Raw genomic sequence first — 17674 nt, forward strand, 5'->3', positions numbered from 1 at the left:
TTAATTGGTAGAGTATTTGCTACCATACTAATTTTGCCAGCTGAGAGATTTGTTGTCATTGAATTTGGTGTCCTGTTTCAGATATAAACCAAGAAATATACCCTAGAAAGTACACCATTTTTAGCCACTGAGTTTATCACCTTCATTGCCAAGGGAAATATTTTCAAAATTGAAAACCACGCAGGCTTTATTTTCATACTTGTTGAAAAAAAATTTCCACTGCTACACAAACACAAACACAAACACACCCGTGAGCACAAATCCTCAGTGAGGTAATGGCAAAGCTCAGAAGCAAGTCTGCAAGAACTGAGACTTCCTTATGTGAACAAAAAAATATTAAGTTTATAGGCTGGGTGGCTGACTGCTATCTCCCACAGGTGCTAGACATAAATTAGCAATAGATTTTTTTTAACTACTGCATTCAATTTTCATTTCTCTTGCTGTTATTTATAGAATATGCCTTTGATCCTAACTACTATCTTTTAATTACTCTTACTGAGCTCCTTTAGTTTTAATGGATATGTGTATTTATGCCTGAGACTAGTGGACTGAAAAGACGACACTGAGGCTATGGTTTGCAACCATCATGTTTGCTGTTATGTGGCCTAAAGGAGAATGTGGTTCTGGTGCTGCTCTTAAGAAAATCCAGTCTGTTACTGTAAGCAGTATGTTTGATCTGAGAAGATTGAAAATATTATTTTATTAAAAATTACTTTCCTTTTGGTGAAAAAGTTAAGTGTATAAAATATTAGTAAAATAAAGTATTTAGTATAATTTAAAATTTTTTGCTGTTCTATAGAACTGGTCACTTAGTGAGGACTGAGGAAGGAAGATAGATAAATTCCTTTCTTTCCCCTTCTATTTTCACTGAAAATTAACTCTTTTTTATTAAGTTGTAACCTGAAAATCCAACAATTCCAACTGCACCCTCAGGCAAAATGGCTGTTACCATGCATATAAAAGAAGACGGCTTCAAGAATATTTTATCTGTGGGTTTCATAAAAACAGATTTCTGAGGACAATTTGATCTCTCTCCAATGGAAAATTTATGTGGACTTATGAGCCATTTTGAGTTACAAAATGATACCAGTGCTGATTGTATTTATCCATGGAAAAGCTTGACCTACATAATGAGGCCTAAAGGAAAGAAAAACAAACCCATTTTCTGTAGGAGAAAACTATGAAGCTGGTTGTGAGAAGAACAGCTTATGTAAATGAGTTTCCAACCTCTCGTATAAACAGTTTCTGAGATCTTTACCAGTATTACCTAGGCTGTTACAGAGCAGACAGTACATGGAGCAGAGATCCTTAGAAAACCAAAAATCGCCCCTAGGAGCTCTGAAAAGAAATTCCTTGACACACTTGTCTATGTACTCCTAGGTATGCCCACAAAATTACCTCTGTAGAATGAAGACTGTAACCCCCTTCCCTAAATAGTTCTAGTCTAACAGCAAAGGCGACACAACTAGTAAGAATTAGAAACATTATAATGATATGAAACAATTCTAATGATAGATGTGGGCCACTGAAAAAGACACACCGTACTGAAGCTTCTAAGAAAAGTCACACAGCCACCAGTGAAAGCAGAATGAGTAAGGAATGTACCATTAAAAAACCAAACAAACCAAAAATCCCAAACCACAAAAGCCCTTAAAAAACCCAAATGACCATGATAAGTATCAGCATGGGCTGGAGAAATCACTGTTCCTCAGAATTTTATGGCTACAGAAAATCAGATTCATTCTGTCCTTCCATTCAACAGTATGGACATCTTTGACATAAGTTATGCATAAGGCAGCTTTTTCATGAGCTCTTTGAGAAGGCAGACACACACAGTCTCTCTCCCTGAGACACAATGATATCATAAAAATGCTTACTGTGAACAAAGCTGCTACCTCCAATGGTTTCTTGGGAAATTAAATGTCTTACGGTGTAAGAGTCTGGGACACATACGGATGTATTACACAAAAGGATGTATTGCCAGGTATAGGTATATGACTGGTTTTCTACCTACAAGAAAACAAGATACATTTTGACTTGGATATGTGTTGAATAAAATGTAATGCACTCACAAGCCTAGCTGAGTGCTGCTTTATCAGTCTCAGAGAAAAAACATTTTTTAAAATAGAGAACACATAGTTGGTAAGTTTAGGATAGTGTAATTATTTTTTTTTTAACATTTTCCCTGCTTTATGAAATCTTAATGATAGCACTGGACTAAAGGATAATGTGCCTAATATGAAAAAAATAGAGAGCATACTGAAAAACAGCTGCTTGAGCTTGTTTAAAACTACGTATACAATCAAAAAATGGTACCAATTTATCTGTCTATAGCATGTCAGATAATTTCTAGGTCAAAACCAAAATGAAAGACCAGAACTCCTACTACAGCAAAATTCTTCATTATGCTCCCCCGTAACATGGTAATTTTTTTGAATTATTATTGCGCAGAATAAATATTCTCCTATTCATCAGGGTTTCAAACTCATCAGTGAAGAGGCATGATCCAATGCCAAATAGAAGCAATGGAAAAACTAGGACAGAACAATTACCCTTGAGTAAAAGTTGAAACAGTCCTTGGAGGAGGAAGCCTGTTGCGAATAAAGTTGCTTCCTTATGGAACGGGTTTCATTGAATGGATGCATACTTCCACAATTAAAACTGTTCTCATAAGCGAGGTACATTAATTGCGGCAGACCTTCATGAGGCTGACAAACTAAAGGTCCTACATTACCTTCTTTGTTCTCTGGCAAAAGCATGGTTGCTACATCTCAATTAATCTACTCATAACTACTTGCTGAAGGGCTTTTAGTAATATTCTTGAAATAAACAGAAGAGAGAAAATAAATATTTAGAATTAAAATGTATCATTTGAATATCAAATAGGATATTGAGGAGAAAGTTGGTGAAAATAATGCAAATCTTGCTAGTGTTTTCTACAGGAGAGAGATCAGAACAGTCTGAGGTCCTTAATTTCATACACATACAATGAAATAATTTTAGGTTCTTTCTTTCTGAAATTATACTTTCTTCCTCCCATAATGCAATTGGTATCATCAGTTTGGTACTGGTGCAGTGGAATGGAATTGATGACACAGGAGGATCCTTGCCCAACCCAAATGAGTCTATGTAATCAATCTTCTAGCTAACACAGATTTTCCTGCCTCTCTGGTAATCCTTGCTATGCAGGCTATGTTCCTTTCTTAAGGGAAGAGATACTCCTTACATTTAAAAAAACACAACCCTTTGAATGCAAATAAAATGACGAATGCTTCTTTAAGCTCATAGTGGTTCCATGCAGTAACTTAAGTAAGAGGCTATTAGTTCATCTGTGACTGAAAACCAAAACCAGATGGATTAACTTGTTAAAGTTCTCACAAAATAAAGCTATGAGTTATGGTCATGGTGGGGAATACATTTCTTTTTCAGTTGCCTTCTTTAAAGCTTCTCTTTCAGCTGTTTCATTATACTAGGCTTTTAGAAAATTGTTGAATCTAATCTCTTCTAAAAAGTCTTCCTGAGTAAGAGGGAAGGAGCAGATGTTAGTTTCAAATGTAAAAATGTAGCTAAAATTTGAAACACAAGTTTGCTAGGGACAATTCATAAACCTTACATGTTCTGCTACACTCTCTTCTGTCAAAAAGAAGGCAAATTTGAAATACAGTTACAACAGCAAAAAAATACATTGGTCTCCTTTTAAAAGTATATTCTTTTTGAGTCTTTGCATGAATTTAGGACTAACGAATTAATGTGATGGTGCCTGCTGTTCATTGTTCTTAGTTTCTACATGAACACACCTAGTGAAACACACTCATCAAAGCTATTTGCCGTAAAGATACCAACAGTGTGAATTGTAAGGGGCTTTATCAGGAAACAGGCAGCTAGATATCCAGCTTGGTAAGGACAGTACAATTGTTTGCGTGCCAAGAAGCACAACTTTATATGCGTAAGGAAATTTTAACAGGAAGATGACATGTATTGCATTTCAACTCATAAATGCAATTTTTTGGTTGTAAAGTGCTCTGAGAGTTCTGGCAGAAGAAGTATGCTTTTGAGTCCCACTCCTGTTCACACTGGAGCCAGTGGGAAGGCCTCCACCGCTGTCAATGAGAGAATGGATTTGTTGGATTGTTCAGTATGTTTTAAAAATGCTGTAGCCCCTCTCAAATTCCTCTGTGTTTGAAAAGCAGTGTGGATGGTCATTCCCTGACAGAAATTACTGAAAAGGTTCATCAGGACTCATTACTCCAACATCTTCCCACCTTACAATATGCCTCAACTGTAACTGTTAGGGTAACTGCCATGCCTTGACCCTCAGCTGTTAGGGTAATTGCCATGCCTGTCTAGCCTTTCCTTGGTCTACTGGGACTACCAAGTAGTGTCCCACTACAGAACTTTGGAGCTAGTAAGTTGAATCAAACTTAATTTATTGTATTATAAAATCTGAGTCTTGGATAAATATCTACTATCAATTTAATTGGTTTGATTGGGGATGTAGATATCTACTGACAGGACTGAGGTACCAAACAGTTATTAGATGAGAGTAAGGTTAGATTCTGACTAGCTTCACTTTTATTTAAAAGGAAATAAGGCAGTCCAGAGAGTGTCAGTTTGGAGAGCTATTCAGTCTCCCAAGCTGTTACCTTTATTACACATAGCTGAGATTCATCTCATTCATCCCATTTGATGGGATTCATCCCATCAAAACCCATGGAAAGACTGCTGGTGTGTTCTGAGAAAGATGAACTAAACCTTTTTTCAAGCTCTCAAATGAAACAAGACACAATGCATATGATTTCTCTCACCTAACTTCAAGGACTGAATTCAACTGTCAGTTGAATTGTATCAGTATAGACTGTGATTTTTAACACCTTAATGGATTCAAGACATCTACACAGGGCTGCCAGGAACAACAGGGCACATGAGATAGCTATGCCCTTCTGGACTGTCAGTGCCCTTTTGCAGACCAGATGGAATACCCTGGAGCAGCTCAAATGGCAGTAGATTCATATGTGGGCAACTGAATTGAGTCCTAAGCAGTTGCAATGTACATGTGTACATGTAGCTCAGGTGTGCAGGTTAATCTTAATATCAATAGATTTAATATACCAGTAAAACACAGAGAATTATTTGTCTAATCTGAAAGTAAATGCCCACATTTTACCAAATGAATTGCACCTTAAACTCCATTGACGATACTAATCAAATTAACTAAACATGCTGCTGTTCTATAACTCAAGAGTCCATAACAATAAAAATAGCTAAAGTCTTTGTTTTGTGGTTGGCCGCTGACACTGCGTTGAAGTTTTTGTTTCTCTGCCAGTGTCTCCAGATTGATACATAAGGATTTTCTATCCTCAGAGAACTGTTATGGCTCTCCAGCTCATATAATTTTCTGTATTTCCCCCAAATTGAATAAAGCTGTTTCAGTTTAACCCTAGACTTAGATATCTAAGAGGGAGCTATCAGACTGAAGAGACAGACTTCTTAGTAAGACATCTAAGTTCCCTATGCATCTTGCCTTTTCACTAGCTAACTCGGTTTGATCTTTCTAGTTGTGTCTTGAAAAGCTGTATTTGTATTGTGAAACTTGTACGCACTCTGGAAATTTTAGCCTGCCTGCATAATAAAGAACCCAGTTATCAGCTATTGATTAAAGGTTTCTCAAATTGTAAGGCACTTTCTTGAAGTCCGCCACTGTACAAACTTACATTATGATCTCTCCAGATCTTGTAAAGCAATGGAGGCTGAGAGTGGCTACAATCTGAGTGGAAGCTGTGATCTTGAAGAACTGCCAAGTGCTGCAGTGAAACTTTGATGGCAGTAATTCCAAAGATGGCAGCCTTCCCTCCAAGTCAGCACCAAAGCAGTTTCCGATGTGCTTCGAAGAGGCACTGTGCTGCTGAGGAAGATAAACCTGACTTGGTGACTTGTGGTCAATTAAAGATCTCACGGAACGTTTCACAAGCAGAAAGACATTAACCTCAGTGTCCTGGCAAGATTATACAATATTGGTAAAAACAAGTCTAGAACATTTTGGCTCTAGTTTTGCATTCCTCACTCTGAGTTGGGTGCCAGGATCTCTCCTGCTGCCCTCTGAATTCAAATGAGTACTACCAACTAAAAGCTGCACCAGATTTGACCCTAGAAACAGTTCCTTTCTAAATGTGCTGTCAGCTGTACATTGGGAAATTCACCAGAAGCAGATGGGCTTTTTCTTCTGGTCTGCTTTTGATGCTGTCAGGTGAGTGGGAGTTATTTGAACTCCAAAGACAGAAGTGGAAATCAAAAAGCAACCTAAATCCCAGGAGATTCTGTCCACATGCAGATGTTTTTAGAGCACTGCAATTAAACAGCCTGTATATGAAAGCATCAATTACAATTGAAAAACAGATTGTTGGCACTTAGCACATTTTGAGAAAAGAGCATTATGAAAATGGGGGAAAAAATTTAGTGTTGCTAAATCATATTTGGTTACTAAATATTGGTACCAGATGAGTTGCCATTTGTTGATAAAAACATTTAAACATGATAAATGTAGAACACTTAAGAGGAGGGAGAAAAAGGGAGGACAAGTTGCTTTATATATGAACAAACAAAAATTTTGAAAATATCTTGAGTATGATATGTAGGGATAAATACTGTCACAATTCAAGGGGTTGGTTGTACTCTGGGGACTCAATACAACAGACAGGCTTGACTGATTAGTTTGGCAAATGAGAATTTTGGGATAACTGCAAAAAGTGTCTGAAATACTAGCGTGAATTTGCACTGAAAGGCACAACTTGTCCCTAAGCTATCTGATAAACACCTTTAGGAATAGTTTTTTCATTATTCCATGGAATATTTTGCCATTCAAAAAACTTTTCAGCCTGACATGAAAGACTATAAAATGAGATCCTTAAACAGAATCCTTGGGAAAGTTAGCTATAGATTGAAAAAGGACTCACTTAACTTCAACAACTCATACAATTTACTTGAGTGAAGTTCATCACATCCAAGTCAAATGTCTGGGATAAGAGCCACCTCTTGAAATGGGGTGGGGGTGGGGTGGGGGAAGGGGAGGGGGGTGAGAAGTTGGCAGGGGGGGAACGGAGAGAGAGGAGGAGAGAGATTCTTTAAGAAGCCACATAAGACAAAGGTGAGGTTAAACAAAGTAGTTCTGATGAGACAGCCTCTCAAAAATGGTGGAAGCCACTACTGACAGATTAGATGAGAAGCCAAGAGGAGCTGGTGTGGATGAGGTAAAAAGAAATAACAATTATTTCCAGAGACTGGGATGGGAATGATAAGTTTGAATGTCAAGTGAGGAGAATGAGTGTATAACAAGGGGCCAGTGGTAGAGAAAAGTCAAACAGTGGCCCTACCTGGGAATATTCGGAGGAAGGAGATGAGGGAGACACACTGCAAAAATGGCAGCAGCAAATACCTCTGTAATCCCATGTGAAGACAGTCTAAATGACAGCTATCATCTCCTCCTTAACAATTCCTTTCCGTGTAAGTGAAATTAAGCCATTATTGCTATATGTTACTCTGTGATACATGGTCTACAGATCAATCCCAAGCATTGATCGTGCTGAGGACTCAACCTTTTGTTATGATTTTGCATCATGGCATTCTAATTCTTCAATTAAAAACAAACAAACAAAACAAAACAAAACAAAACCAGAAAAAATACATAATGCAAAACATTGTCTTGTTACCTCTTACAAAAAAATTTACCAATATAGTGGAATTTTATAGTATAGGTTGATTTTAGAACTTATCTGCTAGATAGGATGTCACAGAAAGGGCTGGTAGGTAGTTACCTATTTTCAAGACAATCCTGTCTCTGAAGTTGTTTGGCCCTGTTAGACTGCTGAGCACAAATATTGTGTAGCAGCAAAAGCGTAAGTATGTACAGGACTTTACTAGACCTATCGCACTGAGCTGCATATTCTAAACACTAGATGGACCCCTGCATTTTTATGGTCAGAGAAAATGGCAGGAGCTCTCAAAGACAATTGCCAATAGCTTGTTGGGAAAAAAAAAAATAATCGGGGAGATGCAGGCTGAAATTCCCTCCAGGTAAGAATGGTCCAGAATTCTGTTTCTTGCTTCCAGGATGAGTTCTACAGTCAGTATATTGCTATATAAAACATGACCAAACCACCTTCTCCTTCAGTGGATCTTCTGAAGAGAAGAATTAGGCAAATGTGCAATCAAAGATGCCATCCAGATGCCTAAGTGCAGAAGCAATTATAGTCCTGAATTTTTTTCACTGCAGTGAGTGCCAACCAGCTATGTCACACTTGTCCTGTTTCTAAAATTTCCAGCTTACTGGTTGTGAGGACTTCCATCTCCTCTCAGTTGCTCATGTTTTTGTCACACTGTGTAATGCCAAGCAGCTCCTCTACTGCCTTTGAAAACTTCAACTCATACTAATCCTACTAGCAGAGGATTTGTGGGTTAGTGCAGTGCTTTCTTCCTTCTATAAGAAGAGTAAGAAGGGCTGGGGAGAGAGGGGCTGGAACATAAAGCTTTGAGACTCTGAGCTGACTGAATGGCATTGGGGACCTGACTGGTTCACTGCTGTTATTCCTGAATACCAAGAAACTGGCAGATCCATAAAAGAATCTGTCTTTCCAACTCATCCTGCAAAAATGTCCAAAATTAAAAGGTTTGTCTGTCAACAAGCTTCATGAGTTTGTGCACTGCTACTGATGGAATTTTCTAATCTTTGTTTTCTCTTGTAACAATGAACATCACGCTAAGTTTCTTTTCAGATTTGATCACAACTGCAAATACTGATATATTCATCTTGTTCTCCTCCGTATGTAGCCACTGCTCTTGCGTAAAAACTTTGAAATGCAGCTGTTCCATGACAAGTAAAGGATGAGAAAACAGGCATGCATGACTCCTTGACTAGTAAAATTTTCCAAAGACTGGGCCAGAAGCACACAGAAGTCCTGGGGATAGCAGTAAATATACATTCCCTTGGGTACTTGGGAGTTGAGAGAAGGCAAACATCTCCTCTTTTTCCTCTCTCACATAAAAAATTACCCTTAAGGTCTGCATGTTTCTAAATACATTTTATGCTCTGATTTCACTGCAGTAATATGATTCTGTAACTTCATTATGCAAATTCCTCTAATTTAAGAGCGCCTATTATTTGCTCTTCTTTTATCCAGTCATCAACAAAAAAAACCATGACAGTTTTAACCTGTTTAGTTAAAGTGCATTGATAAAAAGAATTTGGTGAGAATATGGATTAAAACAATTTTTTTCATCATGAAATACTGTGGGAGATTTCATATACAAGGCAGCTCTTGACCCTGAATGGGAAAGGAGTGTGAAGCAGACGTGAAAGAGGCATAACGCCCATCTGTCTTTCAGTGTGGCTTCGATAATGACACACAGAATTTCAACAGGCATCTATGTAGAGGGGGTGGCAAGCAGAAAGACTTGTCATGACTGCTGGTGAGTTTTCACAGATAGTCATCCGTGGAGACAAACCAGAGAAATGTGATTAATGAGCTGGAATAACATGATCTTGACGAGTGCTGTAGTTTGTGCTACAATGTTTCTTCACACTGCACACATCTGTCACAAACAGGCTCATGAAATCATTTGCTGTTTGCTTTATCTACAGAAACATTCCTTGTGTGCTGACATCATATAAAATGTGCCAGGGTAAGCAAATAAAACCCTATGGCAAACAGCTTGGTCTAACTGTAACACCTGTCTTCTTGACTTGCTTTGGCCAATTATTTCACAGGGCTAAACTGATAAAAATGCCCATAGCTTGTACGATAAGATCTAACCACCATCTTCACAGTCTAGCCCTTTCACTCAAAGTTAGTCTGAGTCACAGAGATGGCAGAGAGTTCCAGTATGTAATATTATGGCAGGATGAGAGAAAACCACTGCTTCCAAATTCAGCAGCACCATCTAGCATGAGAAGTGTCAGTTGAAACCTGCTCTATTCTCCTCCAAGGACCTGTTTTAAGCCACCATAAATGAGAGGATACAGGCCCTTCAGACTGACCCTGACAGAACATAATTAGGTTCTTACTGACTCTACACTTGATCATTGTTCTCCACTTTATGGTTTCACTCATCCTATCAACTTCCCTACCCTGGCTTTTGAGTTCTGCTAGCTCCTTCTGTTTTCTGCCACCCTTCAGCCTTCACAGGGAAAATTCAGGCAGTTACAATTGTCCTCATTGTGCTTATGTTGTCTTTTTCTTTAATTCCTCAGAAGTACTTCTACTTACCTTCAAATTCTAGGCCTCTAACTTAAACGAAAGCTTCCAACTCTTAAAATTTTATGGAAAAATCTTAAAAATTTGCTGTTCTTCTTAAAACATTAACTACTGCAGTAATTTGAGTCTCCATTCCATAATAAAATAATTTTCTAGCTCTCATTTCATGGAGGGAAGCTCAAACCCACAACCCCCAGGCTTATAAAAAGAAGACAATAAAAAGAAACAAAATATAGATTATTATTTTTAAAATTAATAACTAAGAAAAGGCTCATGAGTTTGAAAACTTGCGGCTGACAAGACTCCTAAACCCACCTTTCTTCAGCAGTCTTCCTTTTGATTAATTGCTTAAATATTTGATGAGAAAAGCACCGTGTACCCTAGGCAGGCACCATTTTTTATGGTAAATCCCCTAACCTTTTCCAACTGAAAATGAATAATTTGTCCTTTAATGGATTAAGCAGAATAAAGTCTTCTTTATGAATTTAAACTTTTTACTCTGATTTCTAGAATTAATTCTATATTTGTTTCTGTAATTAATTCTACAATTCTGCTTCAGCCATCCAATCCTCATCCCTCTTGGCACCCACTGTGCAGACCCTCTCACAGAAAGACTGGCTAATATCCAGCGACATCCACACCACCCTTCTACAACGCCAAGCCACCATAAAAAGATTCATAAAATCTGCAGGCCCCTGAACCTTGTTACTCTGCCAGCAAGGAAAAAAACAGTCACAGAAAATGAGATAGTATCAACAAGAAAAATTGGGGAAGAGATGGAAAACAGAAGGAGATGGATTTTGTGATGTTTTAGAGATATCCATGGTTATATATTGAACACCTGGTGATACCAATAATGACAGTACAAAGGGAGCAAGCTGGATTCAAACATGGAATTTGCGTGTTTAAAAAAGTAACTAATCCACAAGAAGTCTTTTCTTACTTGTTGAATGGAATTTAATACACTTAGTATACCTCTATTCACAGTACATCCTCCTCTTGGCAAGATTCTCTAATCTTGCCAATCTTTCCAGGAGATAACACATGCCATCTGGAGGGACTTTTTCTCTTCCCCCCACCCTCCCATCTGTTATATATTTCTCTTTGATCTCCTCACCCTCACCACTTTATCCTCTGATCATCCCTAGACCTCAAACTCTAGCTGTACAACCATTTTCACTTTGTACAGCCATTTCTATTTGGGTTTTGCCTTGTGATTTTATCACACTACTGAAACTACTAGTCTGCAACAGCCTTAACTGAATCCTTCTTTATCTCTAATTCTAATCCCTTCCTTTCTTTTCTCTTGAAATTCTGAGTAAGCTTCCTCAATTCATTTTAGGACTTCTTCTATCTTATTATATACTCTTTAATCAGGCAGATTGTCTGCATTATGGTCACAAAATAAAAAAAAAAAAAAAAAAAAGTAGGAAGGGAGTTCAAGATTCTACCTGCCCGAGGCAGATCAGTTCTTTCTAGTGTAATTTCTGAACAATAACTATGTAAGCTTTCTTGGAAAGAAGGCCTTAAAAAACAGAAATTCCACATTTTCTCCACAAAACTCAATTCCAGTGCTTTGCTATATTTACATTTTAAAATATCACTCCCTTTATATTTAAAAAGATCTTCGTAGCAACAGTCCTAAAGTTCCCCAGCAGCATGTTGAGACTTTTCCTTCTTGAGCTACCCCAGTGAACACAGAGAACAGTTACCCTCTTCTTTCTGCAAACTTTTACATGTCTGAATACTCTTATCTTGTCCCTTTTCTGTCTTCCTTTGTTTCAGACTAAACAATTTCAGACCTTTCAAGTTTAGCTTTACAGCATATTGCTAAATCTCGAATGATTTTGTAGTCTTGTGGATTCTTTCCAATCGATTAATGTATTTTCTGAAGCAGAACATAAAAATCTAGGCATAGAATTCCAACAGAGACCTTACCAGCAGTCAGGAAAGAGGAACATGAAGAGTTGGTTGGGTTTTAGGTTGTTTTTTTTTGTTTATTTGTTTGGGTTTTTTGCTAAGATACACAAATGTTCTATGTGTTTCAACAAGGGGAGGAGGCTTTGGTGGTTTTGGTGTGTTTTTTCCCCCTCAAAGTACAGGCTGATGGTCTTATAAGCTTGAAAACTTGTATATGGAATTGTATTGAACCAGTCAGTCCCTGCCTCTTTACTGGATTGCTCATTACTTGTCCCAAAGCGCAGAACTTTGCACTTGTCCTTACTGAATTGCATCTTATTTACAGGATTTTTTTTTTAATTTTAAATTTTAAATTATTTTATTCTTTTGTCTTGCAGTCAGCTGCAGTTATAATAAGAACAGTTTTGGACTCAAGATATGCTCCTGTGGAAATGCCTAACATAATTTCAGGAAGACTTTGAAGGACTGATGACTTTTTGGACAACAGAATTCCAAGAAGTTATACATTATGAAGTTTCACCCAGACTTTAATTTCACTGTTTGCTCACAAAAGTATTATCAAAGACAGTATAAAAAATATTAGTAATGTCAGTATGTATTTATATGACAGCCACAGCTTTTACTGAGTCTCAATCCCTATTATTCTGTTATAGATGAAATTAGGTTTGTGAGATGTGGTACATTCTTAATCATAAATTCTTTTAATTATTACTTTATGATCTTCTGGAGGCTTATAAGGTGACTTTATTTTCAGTCTACTGTGAACTGCACTTCTAGGTTGCTTCTGACAATTCATTAAGAGCACCCTAAGGTGAAACACACTGGGGCAAGCCATGTGGAATACATCTAAAAATGCCTCTTTCCTTTTAACGAATTCCTTTAAAATTCATTCCTCTTTCTTGAACGCACTGTATCCTTTTTGCATGTGGCAGGATCTTGGATACATATATTCACAGGGACACATCAGCTAGGATGAAGTTATTTGAGATTCTAGGCAGCTTTTCAACAGGAAAGCAGAGTATGGAGCAGAGAGAAGCAAAAACCCATTTATGCTTATATGTTTTCCTTCGATTCACTGTAGCCATTTATTACAAGAATAAGGAGTCTCTATGACTCATGATCATTTCCATGCGACTGTTGGTTCCACAAATTCGGATCACACACAAATCTATCAGCTAAAGCAGATGCAGTGTGGGTCTGGCAACATGTCTTGCCTGAAGAACCCACAAAAGCATGGTTTGAATTGAAGGCAATTTCTCTTTTCTTTCAGATAGCCCCACACATACTGAACTGACAGCAGCTGGTGTCACTGTATCTCTTTGGAGAGCTAACAGGAGGTAAGGAACAGTACAGCAGTATTTTTATAGAACTACAGACTCGGGTATCCTGCTGGGCACTGACTTGGCCTTAGGTCTGCCTAGTCCACCTAACCGCTCACCAGCTAGCTGAGCTTGCACGTTGCAGCCTCAGACCTGGTAGCTCTTGCCAAATGGCCCTTCACACAATGTTTGTGTCCTGTTAATGGCATGGCCTGGGAGCCCCTACAGGTGGGCTGCAAAGCAGGAAATCTGCATATGACAGTGGGTTTCATATTTTTTGTCTTTTTGCTTCTGCATAAAACTAAGGCTTCTAAAATTCTATGTAAGAAAACTGAATCTTCCAGAGTAGATAGGGTATTTACCTGCAACAACACCAAAACATCAAAGCCAAGTCCCTGCTCTTGACCATAAAGAGCAGAAGATTGAATCTGCGTCTTCTACAGCTCAGAAAAAAAAACCTTGAAATTTTGGTTCTTGGATCTTGCGGAGGGGAAAAACAAATGGACAAAAGGGTCTATACTTTCCCTCTTTCATTTTCTATTCTTCCCTCTTCAAACACACATTTTGACCCGATCTGCCCTTGTCTCCTTATACACATCCTCACACGTAAAACAGCACTTCCAAACTCAAGTTGTCTTGCTTTGTTCCAATGGATTCCCTTCATTTTTATGACCAGTATTTTCTAATAAAAAAAATGTGGTGTTTTGGGCTTTTTTTGTTCCCAAACACCTGCTCAAATATACACTTACCTTTTCACTGCAGGCCTTATATTTAACAAAAAAGTTTGAGGTACAATTCCTCCTTCTACAGCTAGAAAAATGCCTGTTAAGACTGTGACAGAATTTAAAGCATATGCTTTCTAGGCCAGTTCTGTTATTAACGGTCTGAATTTCCTCCCCTAAAACATACCAACACAAACTGTTCTTTTGGCTAGAAACAGAGAAGAACAGAGCAGGCTGTGGCATTTCCTTCAAATCATCCTGTCTCTGTGCCAAAAAGCCTACCTTTTCTCTCTTGCATCAAATGCAAGGAGTTCAGAGTAGCTGTATGTCATCTTAGAGGAGAACAAGTTCTTGATTTTTAGATTTGTTTTCAGTATACTTTGAAATTTTATCTTGAACACATTTTTGGACTCATTAATGCTTCCAAAAGTTATTTATTGGCATCAGTTTGAGCAGAACACAGAGAAGAAAAATGACCCCTGCTTACAGACTACTGTTAGAGGATGGGAGAAAGAGAAAGAAATTGTCTTAAAAGTGTATTGCTAAGGCATAGCTTGCCTGGCTAATGAAGGCAGCCAAGAAAGTTTTCACTTTGTTTGATCTGATGTGTCTGTGAAAGTCTTATTTCTCCCCCCACCTCTTCTTTTCTTCTGCAGTTTCCAGTCTTGAAAACAAACTGACAGATGTTCTCTTGGATCAGCTTGTGAGACTTGCAATGTCAGGAGTGCAAACAGACTTTAGCTGTTTAGTTCAGGAAATGAGATGCAGACAATCTGATAAATAAACAGTGTTTATTACTCCAGTTTAAAGTGTGCTTTCTATTTCTTTTCAAAATACTCCTACAAGGAACTGAGGATGAATATTAAACATGTGGTCCTAATTTAGAGACCTCAATGGCGAGGGCAGAGTGGTCTTTAACTTACACAATTTGTACAGTGAGGTTATAACAGAAGTGAATGTTTCTGAATTTTAACCGTATTAAAGAAACAACAACAAGAAATTTGAATTACATATAAATTCACGCCAAATAAACTTACAAGACCTATGAATACACAGACATGAATTAGAATAATAGGATTTAGGACAGTGTGTGAATTAGAATACTTTGTGATTTAAATTGAGAGACAGAGAGAATTAAATCAGCTGATATGTAATTACCAAGTTTGGACTAGAACAAGACAGAGTGGAAAATAGTCTTATACTCAAGCAAATAAGTATGTATTTTAATGGTTATGGGGTCATAAATTTAGATTTACGTATCATTCAAACAGCACTTCCTTTACCAGCATCATATAGATCTCCAGTGCAGCACTAAGACATCATTTCACTATTAATCCTGTGTAGTGTCATGTGCCACCCTACTTCTCTGTCATGGCTACGTGGACTACACAGCACAGAAGAGATTAGCATCCATGGCTCCAATGACACATATGCAGTCAGGCAGAAGTAGGAAGAGCAGGGGACCATAAAAGTGCCCTGCACGTACACCAGGAGATGCAAACAAGCAGGCAAACTGGACAACTACATTAAAAGCCAACAAGGACTTTTTTTTCCTATTGTGAGAAAGGAAAGAAGAGTGTTTAGAATGCAGTAGGTGAGTTTTAGAGCTAACTCCTGGTATTCTCTTAAGGTCATGGTGACTACATGCTTCAGTGTCCTTTGGGACTTGCATAAAATCACAGTTTGGCCCTCGAGAGAGAAGACAGATACCCACTGAGTCACCAGTAACATTTTCTACATTGCTTTGGATTTGTCTTGAGGCACCTCCCTTCCAGCTATGCAGTAAGCATCATTTCCAACAGACGGAGGTGATTCAGAATCCATGAAACGGTCATTTTTCCATGTTCTGGAGAACTATTACTGAATGTGTTATCATTTAAAAAACTTTTCGTGGGAATTTGAATAAATTCAAATTCTAGTGAAAGGTGTTCAACAAGTAGCACTGAGCCATGAAACCTTACCCAGTACTTGGTGTGACTTCCATTTTTTTCTAGCCTTACTCTCTGCATCCTCACACTCATCCTAGATTGCAGACTCTCTAGTTGCTGTATTTATCTGTCCATATTCACCCTGTTTTCCTATATCCTGTTTCAAGTCTCCAAGCGTGACTACAGAAAGAGATAACTAATAGGAACAGGAATACAACTATTAAAGATCCTATAGTCTAACAAGAGTATCTCAGACTGTTATTTGTAATTTGAAACATTTCCCCTAGCCTCTTCCTTGTAACTGTCATCATAAATAATGAATGACATTATTTTACCTACACATGGAGCTCTTGTTTCTTTCTGATTCATGTTTCAGATCTTTTTATTAGTCTCCTGTTTCCTTAAAGGGCAAGTTTATATCAAAACCACACCATTTTTTGTATTTTAGATCTCGCTCTATAAAAATTTAGGAAATCTTACCTTTTCAAAAAGTGGCAAGATGTGTTCTACAGCAAAATTTTACAGTTTTCTCCTCACAAGACATGCAGTGTCTTTAGCTATCACATATACCTTTGCCATGAGACTGCAGCTGTTTGAACAATCCAGTCTTGGACCAACTCTGCCCCTGTAGCAGAGGAAACAACAAAACACTAACTGTAGCAGGAGATTCTGGGTGCTGCCTACTGCATTCAAGAGGTTCTTAATTAGAAGACAGCATCATCAATTTTCTGTTCTTATGACCTATAGCCAGATGCAGCTGATCAGTAAATTGTGCCTACTTAAACCTGGCTCACTTTCTCATCAGGAGAAAGCTTGAGGGAGTACCTTCCAGGATTGCATGAGTTTTATCCCTTGCACAAAAAACAGGGAAGGGGGAACTGCAGGCAGAAGTCAAGGTTGGAAGTGTCATACACAGCAAGATTTACCAAGTTTGGTATAGTTTCTGGGTGAGCTATGTCAGAGGTCTTTCTCCTGAAGTCAGCTTAACTTTTCTGGAAGCCAGCTCAACCCATACCTAGATTAATTAAATTGAAAGTTATGACTAGTCGCTCCCTTTGAGCGAATTGAGTGGGTTTTTTTGATAAAGACAGCATGCGTGGGCAAGGTTTAGTCTTCATGCTGTGAAGACCGTGTGGGTGACTAGTTAGCAGAGTTCCACAGATGCTGTGTTCCACCCAAGCTTGCTACTGAATACTTTGTGATGAATGACAGATTTAAAAAAGCCCAATCCCTCAAGAATTAAGGCTTTGCCAACACATTTTTACTATCCTATAGAAGCTACCAAATATTTTGTTGAGGTACACGATGGTGGGAAGCCCAGCAGATCCCCTTTGGCTGTTTGGAAAGTGTCTCGTGCAACTTGCTGTAATGCCACGTACGAGGGGTACATTCAGCTCCATGTGTCCCTGCTTCGTCACCTGCAAAAAGGGATCCATGACCAAGCACCATGGTGTTTCATACCACCGCAGGGGCCCAAGCTCATTACCCTTTGGTAGCAGTGGTGATGGAAGTTCTTACTAACGCTGACAGCATTCAAGAGA

General features: G+C 38.2%; 1 protein-coding gene across 4 annotated transcripts in view; it reads left to right on the plus strand.

Annotated features, from left to right (window-relative positions):
• Positions 1-15007, plus strand: part of SH3TC1 (SH3 domain and tetratricopeptide repeats 1) — a 60007-nt gene extending 45000 nt beyond the window's left edge. For 2 of the 4 annotated variants that reach the window (XR_008821836.1, XR_008821835.1), the window contains 2 exons: positions 12542-13501; positions 14862-15007. Coding sequence is in view for 1 of the 4 variants with exons in the window: in XM_056338637.1 (XP_056194612.1) it covers positions 12542-12625 (84 nt within the window). In the remaining 3 variants the exon portion in view is untranslated. Of the gene's footprint in view, positions 1-12541 lie in introns of all 4 variants that reach the window. The other 2 variants (XR_008821837.1, XM_056338637.1) reach the window with 2 other exon arrangements.
• Positions 15008-17674: the final 2667 nt, after the last annotated feature.

This window comes from Falco biarmicus, chromosome 1, assembly GCF_023638135.1.
Source record: "Falco biarmicus isolate bFalBia1 chromosome 1, bFalBia1.pri, whole genome shotgun sequence".
NCBI classification, from domain to species: domain Eukaryota; kingdom Metazoa; phylum Chordata; class Aves; order Falconiformes; family Falconidae; genus Falco; species Falco biarmicus.